Genomic DNA, 15,131 nt, shown 5'->3' on the forward strand with positions numbered 1-15,131 from the left:
TCAAAGCCACAGGCGATACTGTCGTCACTCGGCAATGGTTAGAGGGTACGATAGGACGATGACACATTACCACTTTTTTTTTTTTTGAACCACACTTTCTATTGTTAGCCCAGGTTTCCTATTTGCGGTTTTCGTTTCCTTCCTCTGTCTGTATTTGCGGAGTGCCTGTTCAATGGCTGGTGACAGGCACAGCTCAGTCGCTCTCTTCCTCCTCTCTCGCCTATTATTCTCCAGCTTTAGTGAGCACTACACCAACAAACAGCCTCTGACATACGGAGGACAGGAAGAAGGAGCAGAATGCAAGGATGGACTGGAGGAAGAGAGAAAGAAAGAAAAGAATGGCTACGAAACGAGGCAATCTCGGTCGCCCCATCGTTGGCCTCTGCATACGGAGGTGTTGAGCGAATTCCTCGTTTCAGAGCCGAGTTAGACAAGCTGTGGCTGATGTCCTGAGAACGTTCACGGTCTCCGTGGCCTCCCCAACCAGACCGTGTTTGCCTAACATTTCCATAATCACAGAGAAAAGTTTTATGAGTTTATTGAATGCACACAGGGTCACTTGTATACTTTTTGCCTTTTAAAGGCATCACCCGGTCAGCTTGAGAGGCATCCGAAGAATGTCTTCTGTTCCCCATTTTCATTTTGGCTCTTCTGACATGGAGTGAAATATACGCCGTGGGACCTTTCATGACTCCCCTTCTTAGGAAAGGCCTTGTTTATGTAGGGGGTGAAAGCACATATTTGTTATGTACTTATTATTTTAGAAAATTCAGCATGGACTTCAGTGCTTGATTGTTGTACGTGTTCTTTGAGTCTGTCCCATGTTGAGAACTGGATGCTTGGAGCTCGTGCTATATACAATTTCTGGAGACAAGTTATCCTACGTACACACTACCAAGCAACAGGTGGGCTGTGTTTGCTTGTAGTTCGTCTCGTGTTGGCTGTTGTTGTAGCAAATTGGTTGTTTGATTCAGATGCTACTTGCCAGGCTTTATACTAGCTTCATTGGCAGAATAGCAAAGCAATTTAACTGTACTAGCTAGACTCACAGGACTGACCAATGAACTCTGGTATTTCATTTGAAGCATTATTTTTCTCTCTAAACATAATTAATGAGAGGATGTATATGAGAGGAGAATATGCAACCGTGGTTCTAAGTTTTTTCTTGCAGTTTTGTGCGTCAAACAGTAAATGAGAACTAATTACAGGTAGGAACAGAGAAGTAGTGGGATTTACTGCACACATTGCTTGATCAGAGAAATCATTTGAGGCACTTGTTTTGATTTGTCGCTTTACTGTGTCATACCTAGTTTGAATAGAATTGAGAAAGTCTCAATTCAAATGTCTCTTGCTTTTGTTACTGAAATCATGGCTCTGTATCGCACATGTGCATAGAAAAGGAACGGTCGCCTGTTGCTTTGTCACTATTTTCTGTGGACCTCCAAACCCACCCATTAACCCTTGTTTTTACTTTCACTGGAACATCAAATTGACACATTAGGTATCCAGGAAGCGCTCAGACTCAACACGTCACTACAAAATAATACCACGTCAACTATGGGAGCTGCGTAGCATTAGTCCAAATCACATGTCCAGTCCTGCACAGGTTCTAACATACCTGTGTGGTCATGTGGGACATTCTTCTCTCTCCTAGATATCGGTCAGTCTCTCAAGCCCCCTTTCTGCTTTCGGTGGTCATGGTGGCACCTCTGACCACCTTCATTATAAAGCACGTTTTGAGGGTGAGGTCATAGATGGCTGCGTTGTTTGGAATGGTAAGTGGAATTAATAGCAGATTACTGCGCTTGCTGGAGCTTTTATTGTTCTTGGCAGCTCTGGATGGAGTCTGCTGGAGCCCAGTGCCAAAAGGGATGCAGTGGATGCCAGGGATTCATGCAAGTAGAGGCATAGTAGCTATCAAGCCTTATAGTGCCTCTTGACATTTACACAGAGTCTTATGTAGAAATTTGTTTGCAAGAGATTTAATATTCACTAATTCTCCACACAATATCTTCTGGTTCTGGTAGAATGTCTGGTTACTTGGCCCATTTTTATTATATTTTGGCTCCTTTGAACCTTCTAAAAGACCTTGCGTTTTCTTTCATAAGCAACGCCTGACCAGAACATGCGAAGACCTCTCAATTTCCAACCAGAAGCACACATTTCATTTCAGTCATATGGCTGGACAATTCAAACCAGATTCTCCATCTTGGCTTCTGCCACATAGTATCAATATCAGTATTAGTGTGATTCACTTCGGTGGTGTCTCAACCCCCTCTAGCAACTTCTCTGTTTTGTCTCGTTTTTGTTGTATATCTTCTTGGTTTGCGTCTCAGTGCAGTGACTCTAAGCTGGGAATAATGGACCTTACCAGGCCCAATTACTGGAAGTGGTTAGGAGTTTGTTTGTTTTTTTGCCACTGGAGGTTCCCAAACATCAAGCTGCATCTCATTATCACATTCACGCTGTTTAACGCACATTGGCTGTATACACTCTGTATGTGTTAGACAGGTCATCCACCACCAACACCACATCATCATCATCATCATCTGCCACATGATCATGGTTAATGCAGAGCATAAATCTTCAAGGTTCTACAGTAAGCTTTTCACAAAGGAGGAATGGTGGCTTGAGATAGGAGAACACAACACAAAACACTTGTGGATTTGTGCAGTTGCTATCAAATATTAACTGTAATTTCTTTCTTTCTTTCTTTCTTTTTTTTTAAAGAATAATTCCTAAAATATTCCAGCTTGGTCTAACCAGCTACCAAAACATAAGCTGAGCTGATATTTTCCAGCTTGACTGTCACTTGATTAAATTGATTAATAGATCTTTCAGATTTTCTAACTGCCTTGCTGTTGTGTTATTTTCTCGGAACAACTTATGCATATTTTTGCATTAGTAAATCAAATTCTTTCCATCCACCAGCACTAACTGGCTGGATCTGTCTTCTGGGAAATTGTATCTCAGACCAAGCTGGATTGTTCAGTAAGTAAAGTATTAAAGCTTGCTGCCTTGTTAATTAAAAAACAGTTGGCAGAATCTTTACAAACGGCTTTACAAAGCCCGTTGCGGCTATCATTTTGACAATAAAACTTTATAGCAGAAAGTCGGTGTCTACGTATCTCCTTCGTTAAGCTTTTATTATGCTGTTAGTGTTTAATTGTGTGTCGATGGCACGCTTCACTGATAACTGGTAGAGCCGAAAGTGGATTGAAGTTGTAATGGCGCCTCTTACAATACGCTCCAACGTTAATGGATTTTCACAACAGGATTCAACAATCACTTGTCTGCTATTCATTTTCAATAAGTAGCTGGAGGTGGATGAAGTGATCCAGGCCAAGCAGTGAACGTCCTCAACCTCAAGAAACCATCGCGAAAGTGCCTGAGATTAGGACACACCCATCTGCCTCGGAGTGGAAAATCTCAAATCTTTAGCGTTTGTAATGCGACTATTGCATCAGGTTTGGTCAACAGTTCTAAAATATGTTAACTTTAGTTAACAAACTTGGTTGCAACAGAAGCCAAATGTGTGTGATGCGTTTGTATCAGTGTGCTCTTCTTCAACTGCTGTATGAAAAGCTGTCGAGAGAGAGAAGAGAATTCGGATATTCTAATCATGAAGTTAAAGAGATAGGGGCAGAGCAGAGGGTCTTCTACTGTGTGAAAACATTTTTAGTGTATGACTTCCAATAAATAATATTTTAAATGTTTAAAAAATAAACAAATCAGCGCTACCTTCGCATTACAAGCTTCTTTTGCACGATTCTGATTTTAGTTGCCCAGATCGAATCCATCTGTCTATCTTGACGGGTTAAATTCGTACCTGCAAGTGACCCATATGTGTGTTTAATGTGAACACACTTGTGTGGGGAAAAGCCTTGTATGTGCACATCTATTTCTTGGGAAATTGTTTCACTGCACTACTCCCTTACTGAGAATTCCAGTCTGAACCTTCTCATGTCACACGGCCACGTATCGGATACGTACCCAATTTAGGACTGCACGTGAAAGCGGCTCGGGTTTCATTCGAAAAGCATTTTGGTGTCCACACAGTCAGACTATGGCAGAAAATCAGATTTGTATCAGTTCAACTTGGGGATGTAAATGTAGCGCAAGTCCGAGTGCTGTAAGCTACATGGGTAGAAATCTGGTCCCACACACGTGCTGGATTGCACTCGCATTTTTAAAACAGTAAAACGACTCCACTCCTAAGGTGTGGTCCATGTTACTAAATAGTATGAGAAGCCCAGGTGTAGACAAGTGGGATTGCGAGATTATAGTTTTAGATGAAGGCACAGCGTATCTCTGTTCACTGATCTGGGAGCTGTTTGTTGAAGTATAAAATTGACTCATCAACACGTGACCCAATGGAAAGTTGTTACATTGGTAGTGCTGACTTTGACATTATTATTATGACACTGTTAGCGCTGTCGAGCTGCACCTTGGGGGTGTTGCTGCACGCCAAGCAGGCTAAACGCTATTATCTAGGCAAGTAATAACAGTCATCCACCCTCTTCTTATTTTGAAAGAGGGATGAAGAAGAAAGAAGAAAAGGAGGGCAGAGGGAAACACTTTTACTTATGTTCAAATATGTTGTATATGTTCGAATTAAGTATTACGCATGATAAGACAGGCTAACGCACCGGTCTCGTCTTGTCCGTGCTCTCCTTGGCATTTTCACTGTGGGAAGGATAAGGGGTTTAGAGACATGAAGAAAGAGGTGGGTGTGGAAGAAGCAGCCTGTGCTTGCTAGCACTGTGCAGTGCCCTAATCCTTTCTGAAACTGTGGTTTTTGCAGGCCTTGAAATAGAGCCAACACTGACGGTGACGTAAGGCTCTGAGGCACACCCACAGCCCTTTCTTTTTCATGCCCCCTTTTCGTACCCCTGTCCTCCAAGTCAGATTATTCCATCTGCAGTGCTTTATGTGTACTATATAGACTATATATACACACAGCAAAGGTTGTTAATACTTTAATAAAAATGTTTGCTGATAGCGTACGAATGCACCCGAGGACCAGGTCCCACAATCTAATCCATATAAGAGTAAATGATTCATACACGCTTTTATTTGTTAGCCTTAGTAACCTTAGAGGTCAAAAATGTTCCGTTAAGCATATATCTGCATTTAGTGAATACAGCATTCTGCAAGCTATAGTTTCTTAGAAGCATCCAAAAATAGTAGCAGTGTTTGATTTAAACTTGATTTGTGTCTGGACTTCATGTTTCTGTTAAATATACGGTGCAAGTGGGTTCACACTCGTAACCCCAGAAGCAAAGTTTTTGGCAGAGGAACAGACGCGGACTTGTTCGAGTTTTAGTTCTTAATAACGTTCACCATTTGTCAACGTCCACAAACAGATGAGATTTCATCCAGAGCACTCGTGTGTGCTCCTCCTCCTCCTCCTCCTCCTCGCCTGAAGTGCTTCTGAATTTAGTGTGACAGTCTTCGGAAGATCTGAAGTGTGTGTTTGTGTGAGGTGTGATGGGAGCTGTTCTGCACCAGTGTGGTCACCGAGTCAAAACTATCCTGTTTCATACTTCATTCTCTTGAAACACAGCCAGTTCTCAGCACACACAAACACACACCCACACATCTTTCTCTGTGTTTACACTTAGGTTTGCTTTTTTTGTTGTTGTATTTTTCTCACTCCATTTCCTGACATGGACGAAATCTGTTGTACTAGCACAGAATTAAATGGACATGAAGACGTTTTTGGGAGCAGTTTGAGATCATGAATCCGGATGATGCCAAAGTCATCCATATCTTGGAGTCAAGGGGGGGCAAAAAATAATAATTAGCCGAGCTCTCTGTGGGGGAGGAATGGGATACTTTCGGAGCCCTGTCAGTTAGAGGGACATTAGTCAATCAAGGGCATCTGTGAGCTCATGTATGTGGAAGAAGGCGGATAACACGTTCTTCCAATAACGTTATGCTGCCTTGTGATACAGCATGAGCAGCAGTTTGAAAAGATCTGGTTAACTGGTGTGACATGTCTGAGTGTTAGCGTTCACTCTCTCCAGTTGGGAGCTGGCAGAGCTGGCTTCTGGGTAGGAATTGGTAGGGGAGGAAATTTCCATGTCCATTCCCTTTACTGCTTATAGGGTTGCGTGGAGCCTGGAGCCTATCCTAAGGGAGTTGGGAAGAGGTGCCAACCCATCACACCGGAGGTGTGAGGCGAATGTGCTAACCACTAAGCTGCCATGACCTCTAGGGAGGACATTAATTAAATAAAAAAAATTTTAAAAAACGACAATGTTTCATTTTTGCCATTTACATCAGATAATTCTGTGGTAATAAATGTTTTAAAGTGTATTATTTCGAATTTTTGTGTTACCATGCACAATAGCACCACCAGTGGTATAAGACATATACACAGCATGGTATAAAGATGTGAGACTGGGCCTGATTTCCCTCATTCTTCACCTCATCCGTTCGTATTATACCATTGATCTGACCTCATGATATATCACGTCGATCAACACTAATAGTTTTGTTGCCAAGCTGTTGGTATTTTAAATGTTAGCCTCCCATCTAATATGACACTCAGCCCTCACTGATATACTGTATATACACAGAAAGCTCTTAAATCTTTCCAACTTATGTTACTCAACAAGCCTCAGGCCTGTTTGTGCCTCTGTGAATAGAGGTGTGTGCAGGTGAGTACTCGGTCTCTAATCATGGGCGTGAGATTTCAACCTTTTCTTTGAGCCCAGCCCAGGAAAGCCAATGCAAATACACTGCATTCTAATGTAAGCAAACTGAGATCTTGTAGACTCTGAAAGCAGTGATCTTTGGAGCGTGATCAGAGCACGTTTTGCTCAGTGGTTAAGACGTTGGCCTACTGGTCAGAAGGTCAAGAGTTCAAATCCCAGCACCACCAAACTGCCATTGCTAGGCCCTTGAGCTCAGTTGTGTGAATGAGATAAATGTAAGTCGCTCTGGATAAGAGCATCTGCCAAATGAAAGTCAGCAAAATTTCTTCTTTTTTTTCCCTGTTTCTTGGTATGCGATGTTGAATGTAGTGTTTGGTTTTGGAGAGATGAACTGTGGATTATCAGTCAAGATGGATGAGTGAGATATGAGGTTGGTAGTCATGTGAGGAAATCAGTGAGGAAATGCTGTGACTACAAATCATTCCACAACAGTAAATGTAACTATAAATAGTTAAGAAAAGCGTGTCTTGTTCATTAAAAATTAAAAATTGTCCAAAAATAATCAATCGTTTACATCAGGTCGTATCACACTACTCGGCTGTCGATTATTTTCCTATAACAGTGCACTCTGTAGTGTTTTATTCCTCACCTAATATACACCTGTAAAACATCTTAAGTTAATTTAAATGAGTGGGCTTTTCTCTTTCAACCTGTCTCATAGGAAGCCCACGCGTTCATCAGTGCCTCTAATACAGAAGAGTTGACTGAGGAAAAGATTGCAGCTTTTCTGGCGAACATTCGACCACCGATGGAGAGATTTAGAAGAAATTCAAGACCAACAGAGAAAGAAGAGACAGTGGTAACCGACCATGCTTGATAACACTTGAACCTTTAAGGATTCGATAATGACGTGCCATTGAAATGAGTAAGACGCACCTGGTCTGGTTTTTTACTGTTCACAGGGAACAAACTACAGGAAGACGAACGCTGCCATGGAGATGAGACGGATTAACAGAGACTCCTTCTGGGCACGTGCAGAGGTGCAGACTTTTAAACGCTCTAGTAGATCTCTGCTATCTGAAATATAATCAAACACATGGGTTGTTTTGAATGAATATAGAATTAATATAGTACCTTGAGAAAGGAAATAGTGAAAATCTACACTACAGTAGTGCTCGATTAAAAATTGAGATTATTAATACTTCCCCACCTGCCTAATGTGTCTCAGCGTGAGGAAGAGGAGAGGAAGGAGGCGGAGAAGAGGAAGGCTGCGGAGGACAGGAGACGCCGGGAGAGAGAACGAGTTCTGCAGGAAAAGAAAGAGGCAGAGGAGAGAGACAGAAAGATGAATGAAAAACTGCAGATGATCGAGGAGCAAAGGTGAGGAGTACTTCCATGGGTCTTGAGACACATTATTATTTTTATGATTATTTATATCAGCAAGACCGTTTAGTGTGTTCATTTTAATGGTGGATTAGTGGTTAGCATGTTTACCTCGTGCCTCCAGGGTTGGGGGTTCGATTCCCACCTCCGCCCTGTGTATGCATGCGAGTTTGCATGTTCTCCTCATGTTTTCCTCAGGGTACTCTGGTTTCCTCCCCCAGTCCAAAGACACGTGTTGTAGGCTGATTGGCATCTCTAAATTGTCCGTAGTGTGTGAATGGGTGTGTGAGTGTGGAATGTGGAATAATAATGGAAGAATCTATGGGATTTACTATTCCATTTATTCACTTAGCAGACGCTTTTATCCAAAGCGACTTACAAATTAGAAAAATACAAGCAAAGCGATATATCAAGCAGAGAACAATACAAGTAGTGCTACCATACAAGATCCATTAATTGAGTTCCAGAAGAAGCAAAGTGCACAGAGTAGAGGTGTAAGTGCAATTTTTTTTTTTTAATGAGTTGGTTAGGTGTTCACGGAAGAGGTGGGTCTTTAGCTCTTTTTTGAACTGTTGAGCTGTTTATTCCATTATAAAATTAAAAAGTCAACCACGTCTTCAGTCGAGTGGCAAATGTTTGTTGTTTGTCCTTCCATTTCAGTTAAATGAATTGTCTTGCAATCAGTGTGTCCTCTACATAGTAACTCTAACCTATGACTGTCTCGTATGCTTTAGGGATGTAACTGAATACACATACATTATTCAGAATGAACACACTGTATGTTCTAAATGGATAGAACACATATGAATAGGAGGTGCACTTTTTTTTTAATGTATGTTTTTTTGTTTTTTGTTTGTAGGAATTTTCCAGAAATAAATCAATTTATGGAACTCATGGTACAGAGAAAGATCATAAAACGGAACATGAACAATTATGCTGCATTTCATTCATTGATAAAAAATAATTATAATAACTGCATGTGCAGGATTAAAAAACAGTCCCATGCACAGCTCTAGCTCTAACTCAGTTCTGAACCTTTAATTCCCAGCGTTTCCTTGGAGCATAGTGGTAGGGTTCATGTTTCATTAAAAAAAAACTGGCCACACCCATGCCAGTTTAAAACCCCTTGCTTTATTGCTTTACTCCACTACAGTGCTCACACTAGTTGATAAATAGAATAGAAGACCTATACGGACTATATTTTGCACTATCCTATCCCGTCATACGTTACTAGGCCTGCAACTAACGATTATTTCGATAATTGATTAATCTGTCGATTATTTCTTCGATGAATCTATTAGTTGGATTAAAAGGCCGATTTTTATTTTCTGTATTTTATAAAAAAAAAAAAACATGTTATTTCACATTCATGTTGTCCTTCAAACATTGTGCAAATGGAAGGATATGGAAAAAGGTATTAAATGTATCTATGTGGGGCTCTGCTATATGTTCTGCAAAGAATAAAAAATAATAATATTCAATTTAAATTTTCAATTTTATTTTATTTGTATAGCGCTTTTTACAATAGACATTGTCTCAAAGCAGCTTTACAGAAATATCAACATGGTATACAGATATTAAAAGTGCGAATTTATCCCAACTGAGCAAGCCACTGAGTGGCGACGGTGGCAAGGAAAAACTCCCTAAGATGTTTTAAGAGGAAGAAACCTTGAGAGGAACCCGACTCAGAAGGGAACCCATCCTCATCTGGGTAACAACAGATAGTGTGAAAAAGTTCATTATGGATTTATATGAAGTCTGTATGGCCTTAGGAGCAGCCGTAGTCCCAGCAGTCTGGAATTAGAGAAGATTTGAGCTCCATCCAGAGGCAGAAAGGATCTGGATCTCTAGTATCTCCATAAATTCATGTGGGGCTCGGCGAAAGGAGAGAGGGAGAAAAAAGATTATTATGACTGCGAAGTAGTAGAACAGAATCTAGTCAGGGTAGGCTTGAGTAAACAAATACGTTTTAAGCCTAGACTTAAACACTGAGACTGTGTCTGAGTCCCGAACACTAATAGGAAGACTGTTCCATAACTGTGGGGCTCTATAAGAGAAAGCTCTTCCCCCTGCTGTAGCCTTCACTATTCGAGGTACCGTCAAATAGCCTGCATCTTTTGATCTAAGTAGGCGTGGCGGATTATATAAAACCAAAAGGTCGCTTAGATATTGTGGCGCGAGACCATTTAGTGCTTTATAGGTTAATAAAAGTATTTTATAGTTAATGCGAGATTTTACTGGGAGCCAATGCAGTATTGATAATATTGGTGTGATATGGTCGTACCTTCTAGTTCTAGTTAGGACTCTAGCAGCTGCATTCTGGACTAACTGGAGCTTATTTATATTCCTACTGGAACATCCAGACAGTAAGGCATTACAGTAATCTAATCTAGAGGTGACGAATGCATGAACTAGTATTTCCGCATCATGTAGTGACAATATGTTTCTTATTTTAGAAATATTTCTGAGATGAAAGAAGGCTATCCTAGTAATATTATCTACATGAGCATCAAATGATAGGCTGGAGTCAATAATCACTCCAAGGTCTTTAACTGCTGCACATGATGAAACAGAAAGACCATCCAGAGTAACCATGTGATCAGAAAGATTACTTCTAGCTACACGTGGGCCTAATAAAAGTATTTCTGTTTTATCAGAATTAAGTAGAAGGAAGTTAGTTAACATCCAATGTCTAATGTCCTTTACACAATCCTCAGCTTTACTAAGCTTCTGTCTGTCCTCTGGCTTCGCTGAAACATACAACTGTGTATCATCAGCATAACAGTGGAAGCTAATTCCATGTTTACGAATAATTTGACCTAGGGGTAGCATATATAAAGTAAAGAGCAGTGGGCCTAAAACAGAACCCTGTGGAACTCCAAAAGTAACCGCAGTACGCATGGAGAATTCACCATTTACATCTACGAACTGATAACGATCGGTCAGATAAGACCTGAGCCAGGAGAGGACTGTTCCCTTAATACCAACAACATTTTCTAATCTATCAAGGAGAATAGTGTGATCTATAGTATCAAAAGCTGCACTAAGGTCGAGTAACACAAGCAGAGAGACACAACCCTGATCGTAGGTCAGTAGAAGGTCATTTACTACTTTAACTAATGCTGTCTCTGTGCTATGATGAGGTCTAAACCCTGACTGATACATTTCATGAATGTTATTCCTATCTAAGTACGAGCATAACTGCTTTGCTACAACCTTTTCTAAAATCTTAGAGATGAAGGGGAGATTTGATATTGGTCTATAGCTGGACAATTGAGACGGGTCAAGATCAGGTTTTTTAATCAAGGGTTTAATAACTGCTAATTTAAGTGATTTAGGTACATAGCCAGTGCTTAGGGAAGAATATTAACGTTGTGTTTTGAAAACAAAAAACAACTGATTGTCCACAAGCTTTAAAGCAGAAGATAAATCACTATATTAAAAATGCTAAAAAAAAAAGAAAATGTGTAAGAGGTTACTGCAGTAACACCACTGCATCATATCAGTGAGTAACACACACATACACTCATCTGAACATAGTAACATGTTACTGTCATTTCCTTATTCTGTAAATGTACGACACTTCGAACATTTATATACAATTATGTGTTATAATTCCATTACAGTTACTTCTCTCATGAAAAATCCCCCACACAGTTACTTTGGTTTCATGTAGAGTTTTGAAGCTAAACATAGCAAGAAACAACATATTTGATCAAAATATTTTAGTCCGAGTTATCTCGCTTCCTTTCTATCGCGTGCTGTTTGATTGACGTGAATGCGTGGACTCATGCTCATTCAGTGATGTTTAATGGAGACTCGCTCACTGTCAGGATGAGTCTTCATGTCAAATGGAAATATTGGCGTGAATTTCTAACATTTACAGATTAAGGATATAAAGATAAAAATGTCATTTCTCCACTGAAGAAAACATGTCTGGAACACATTAAACAGCACACGCATCTGTCGCAGCATCTGACACGACAAGCCACGTTAATACACTTACGAGTTTGTTTGAAGCGCTTAATATAAAACATTCTCATGTTTTGGATTGTTTTTCAGATGTGTTTTATTCATAGAAATGCGTTTTTCACCGTTGTGAAGTGACGTCACTGACCGGGGGTTATCCACAGTGATGTCACAGACCCAATTAATCCATAGTGAAATTCGTTGTCCATTATTTTCATTATCAATTTGATTGATTAGTTGTTGCAGCCCTATACTGTACATTACAGAACTGAAGGGGAGGACTTGTGTCTGATAACATGTAGAACTACATTACAAAACTGTAATGGTCACTATACTGTAACTGTGCTTTTAAAAAAAAAATCCACATACTACCCCAAGCATTCTTGGTAGCACTGAATTCATCACTTGCATTCTAACGCAAAAATAAAACTAAATAAATAAATAAAAACTCATGTATGACTTCACTTCAAAGTACATTATTAAATCAGTATATAGAACATACTTTTAAGTACTTAGTCAGCATTTGAGACCAGCTAAAAAAAAAAAAAAAAAACTTGAGCGGCGGGACATGCAAGATGACAAAATACGATATTCTCTATTTTTGTTTTTTCCAGGAAATTGGATGCCAAACGTCAAGAAGAAATGAGAAGACATGAGAAATCTCGATGGGTGAGTAATAAAGACAATGATTTTTCAGGTCATGGGTTCACTACCAGAGAGGTATGACTCTTCAGTGTGTATTTTGATCGTTTTCACGAGATGAATATGTATGATGGACAGGAGATGCAGCAGAGAGAGCATGAAGAGGAGATGAGGGCTCGCCTCAGACGCAGCGAGTCCATAGAGAAAGCAGCCGTGAGTGTTGTATGGATTCGCAGGTTTATCGTATCTGAAAAGGAAAGACTTCACAGCTATTGGCTCTAGTGTTGATGATTTCTCTTGTGACCACTAGGAGGCAGCGGCCCTCGTTTCCCAGCGCTCCATGAACCCACGGGAGTTTTTCAGGCAACTGTCACAAAGCTCCACCAGCCCAATGTCCCCACGCTCAGGTAACAGTGATATAGAAGCAACCTTCCATATCAGTGTGTCCATTAAATGCAGTGTAACAATCCATTTTTCTTGTTGTTAAATATCCAGGCAAACCTCCATTCCGTCGTTACCAGCGCAGTTTGACAGACACCGCCTTCATCTTTGAGAAAGCCAGCACCAGTAGCGGTCCCACTTCTCCACTCAGTCCCTCTGTCACCTCCCCTTTCTCTCGCACACCGACTAGCCCCTTCAATCGCTGCACGTCCCCAACCAGTCCAGGCTTCCGTCCAATAACATCTCCCCAAAGCCCTCGCGCCCCAATGAGGACTCCTCCCACATCTCCTATTGAGTGCTCTGAACCACCCGTGTTCTCTCTGCCCAGCCTGCCAGGTTCCAAAGCTCCTCCACCTCAGTCCTCCCTTCCTGAGCTCCCTGCTATCGCTGAATCTTCAAGTGTGGTCGAGAATAAATCATCCAGTGTAGATGTTAGTGAGCAGGAACCTGCTACTGTCCCAGATACTCCATCTGCACCCCTGCCTGAGAACCCAATTCCATTAAAGGGTAAGCTCAGAATAAAAACAATTAAATCAACAAGTTCTTAAACGAATGTTAAATGCTATGTACAAAACGTTTTGCACAAACTCATTAAAGCAAAAAGGGGACATACCAAATACTAAGAAACACTGAAATTCATGTAAAGATTTCAAAGATTCTACTTGTCATGTTATTGTTGTAATTTGTATTGAAAATTGTTGTATTAAATTATAAAATAATGCAAAATTGAAGCATTTTCACTACTGGTCTGATACTTTTGGAGACCACTAGTGAATATACGGTATAATATTCATGGGTTTACAAACCAATTGAATTTGGCAATTGGCATTGTGGATATTCAGTTTAAAACATATAAAAGTTATAAACAGTATGATAAATTAGTAGTATTTATTCTAAGTATCTAATCAAAGAATCTGTCTCAGAGCTCCTCATTGACACGTGCATGCCGAGTGAGATAGAGGAAGAGTTGAACATTATAGTTGGCCCAGTGCAAGAAGAGGCAACCTTACCACTGGAAGCATGCACCGCTTGTCTTCCATCCACAGAAACAACCTTCAGCTCGCAGGATCTAGCTAAAGTGGAGGAGGCTGTCATGCCACGAACAGAATCCATTGCAGTTTCCCCTCTTATTGAGGTGGAGGAACCTATAGAGGAGGAAGAACCAGAGCAGGAGGGAGCTGATGAATTAGTAGAGTTTGGTTCAAGCGGGGAACAACCAGAGTCTGAAACATCAGCCAGTGATGAACCAACCCTGGTGGAAGAGATTGAAGCTGATGTTAGAGATGAAACAGGTAAGTACAATAATATTCTGACAGGAGTATAATGATATTATAATGGGAATATAATGATATTCTGACAGGACTGTAATGATATTATAATGGGAATATAATGATATTCTGACAGGAGTGTAATGATATTATAATGGGAGTATAATGATATTCTGACGGGAGTATAATTTTATTCTGACAGGAGTGTAATGATATTATAATGGGAGTATAATGATATTCTGACAGGAGTATAATGATATTCTGACAGGAGTGTAATGATATTATAATGTCAGTGTAATGATATTCTGATAGGGGTATAATGACATATTGGGAGTATGATATTCTGATAGGGATATAATGATATAATGGGAGTATAATGATATTCTGACAGGAGTGTAATGATATTATAATGTCAGTATAATGATATTCTGACAGGAGTGTAATGATATTCCTCGCCATGGTTTGTGATCGAGTCTTTAATCATCTCTTTTCATGTTTGCAGAGGTGTATATGGAGGAGACTAAGAACTTTGTAATTGAAGAAGAAAGGCCAGACCAAAATGGTGTATGTCCTCAGAATGGTACAGGTAATGGGACTCACGTTTACTTCCCCCAATACAGATTAATATCCATGGATTAAAGATGACAATGTACTTTAACTTCACAGTGGATACCAAATAATCCCTTAATAATCTAACTGATAGGAGTGTAAACATAAACCAGAATAGAACAAAGCAATTACGAGCAGTCTGAATTAATTTAGGAAG

General features: G+C 40.2%; 1 protein-coding gene across 2 annotated transcripts in view; it reads left to right on the top strand.

Moving 5' to 3' along the window:
- The window catches only part of si:dkey-40c11.2 (drebrin-like protein A), a 48,796-nt gene that overhangs the window by 30,984 nt on the left and 2,681 nt on the right, over positions 1–15,131 (top strand). Inside the window, exons 5-13 of one of the 2 annotated variants that reach the window (XM_053654032.1) lie at positions 7,384–7,521; positions 7,625–7,702; positions 7,891–8,042; positions 12,629–12,683; positions 12,795–12,869; positions 12,967–13,063; positions 13,152–13,604; positions 14,021–14,389; positions 14,868–14,951. In XM_053654032.1, the coding sequence (XP_053510007.1) occupies positions 7,384–7,521; positions 7,625–7,702; positions 7,891–8,042; positions 12,629–12,683; positions 12,795–12,869; positions 12,967–13,063; positions 13,152–13,604; positions 14,021–14,389; positions 14,868–14,951 (1,501 nt within the window). The remainder of the gene's footprint in view (positions 1–7,383; positions 7,522–7,624; positions 7,703–7,890; positions 8,043–12,628; positions 12,684–12,794; positions 12,870–12,966; positions 13,064–13,151; positions 13,605–14,020; positions 14,390–14,867; positions 14,952–15,131) is intronic. The other variant, XM_053654033.1, reaches the window with a different exon arrangement.

Source organism: Ictalurus furcatus, chromosome 22, assembly GCF_023375685.1.
Source record: "Ictalurus furcatus strain D&B chromosome 22, Billie_1.0, whole genome shotgun sequence".
Classification (NCBI taxonomy): domain Eukaryota; kingdom Metazoa; phylum Chordata; class Actinopteri; order Siluriformes; family Ictaluridae; genus Ictalurus; species Ictalurus furcatus.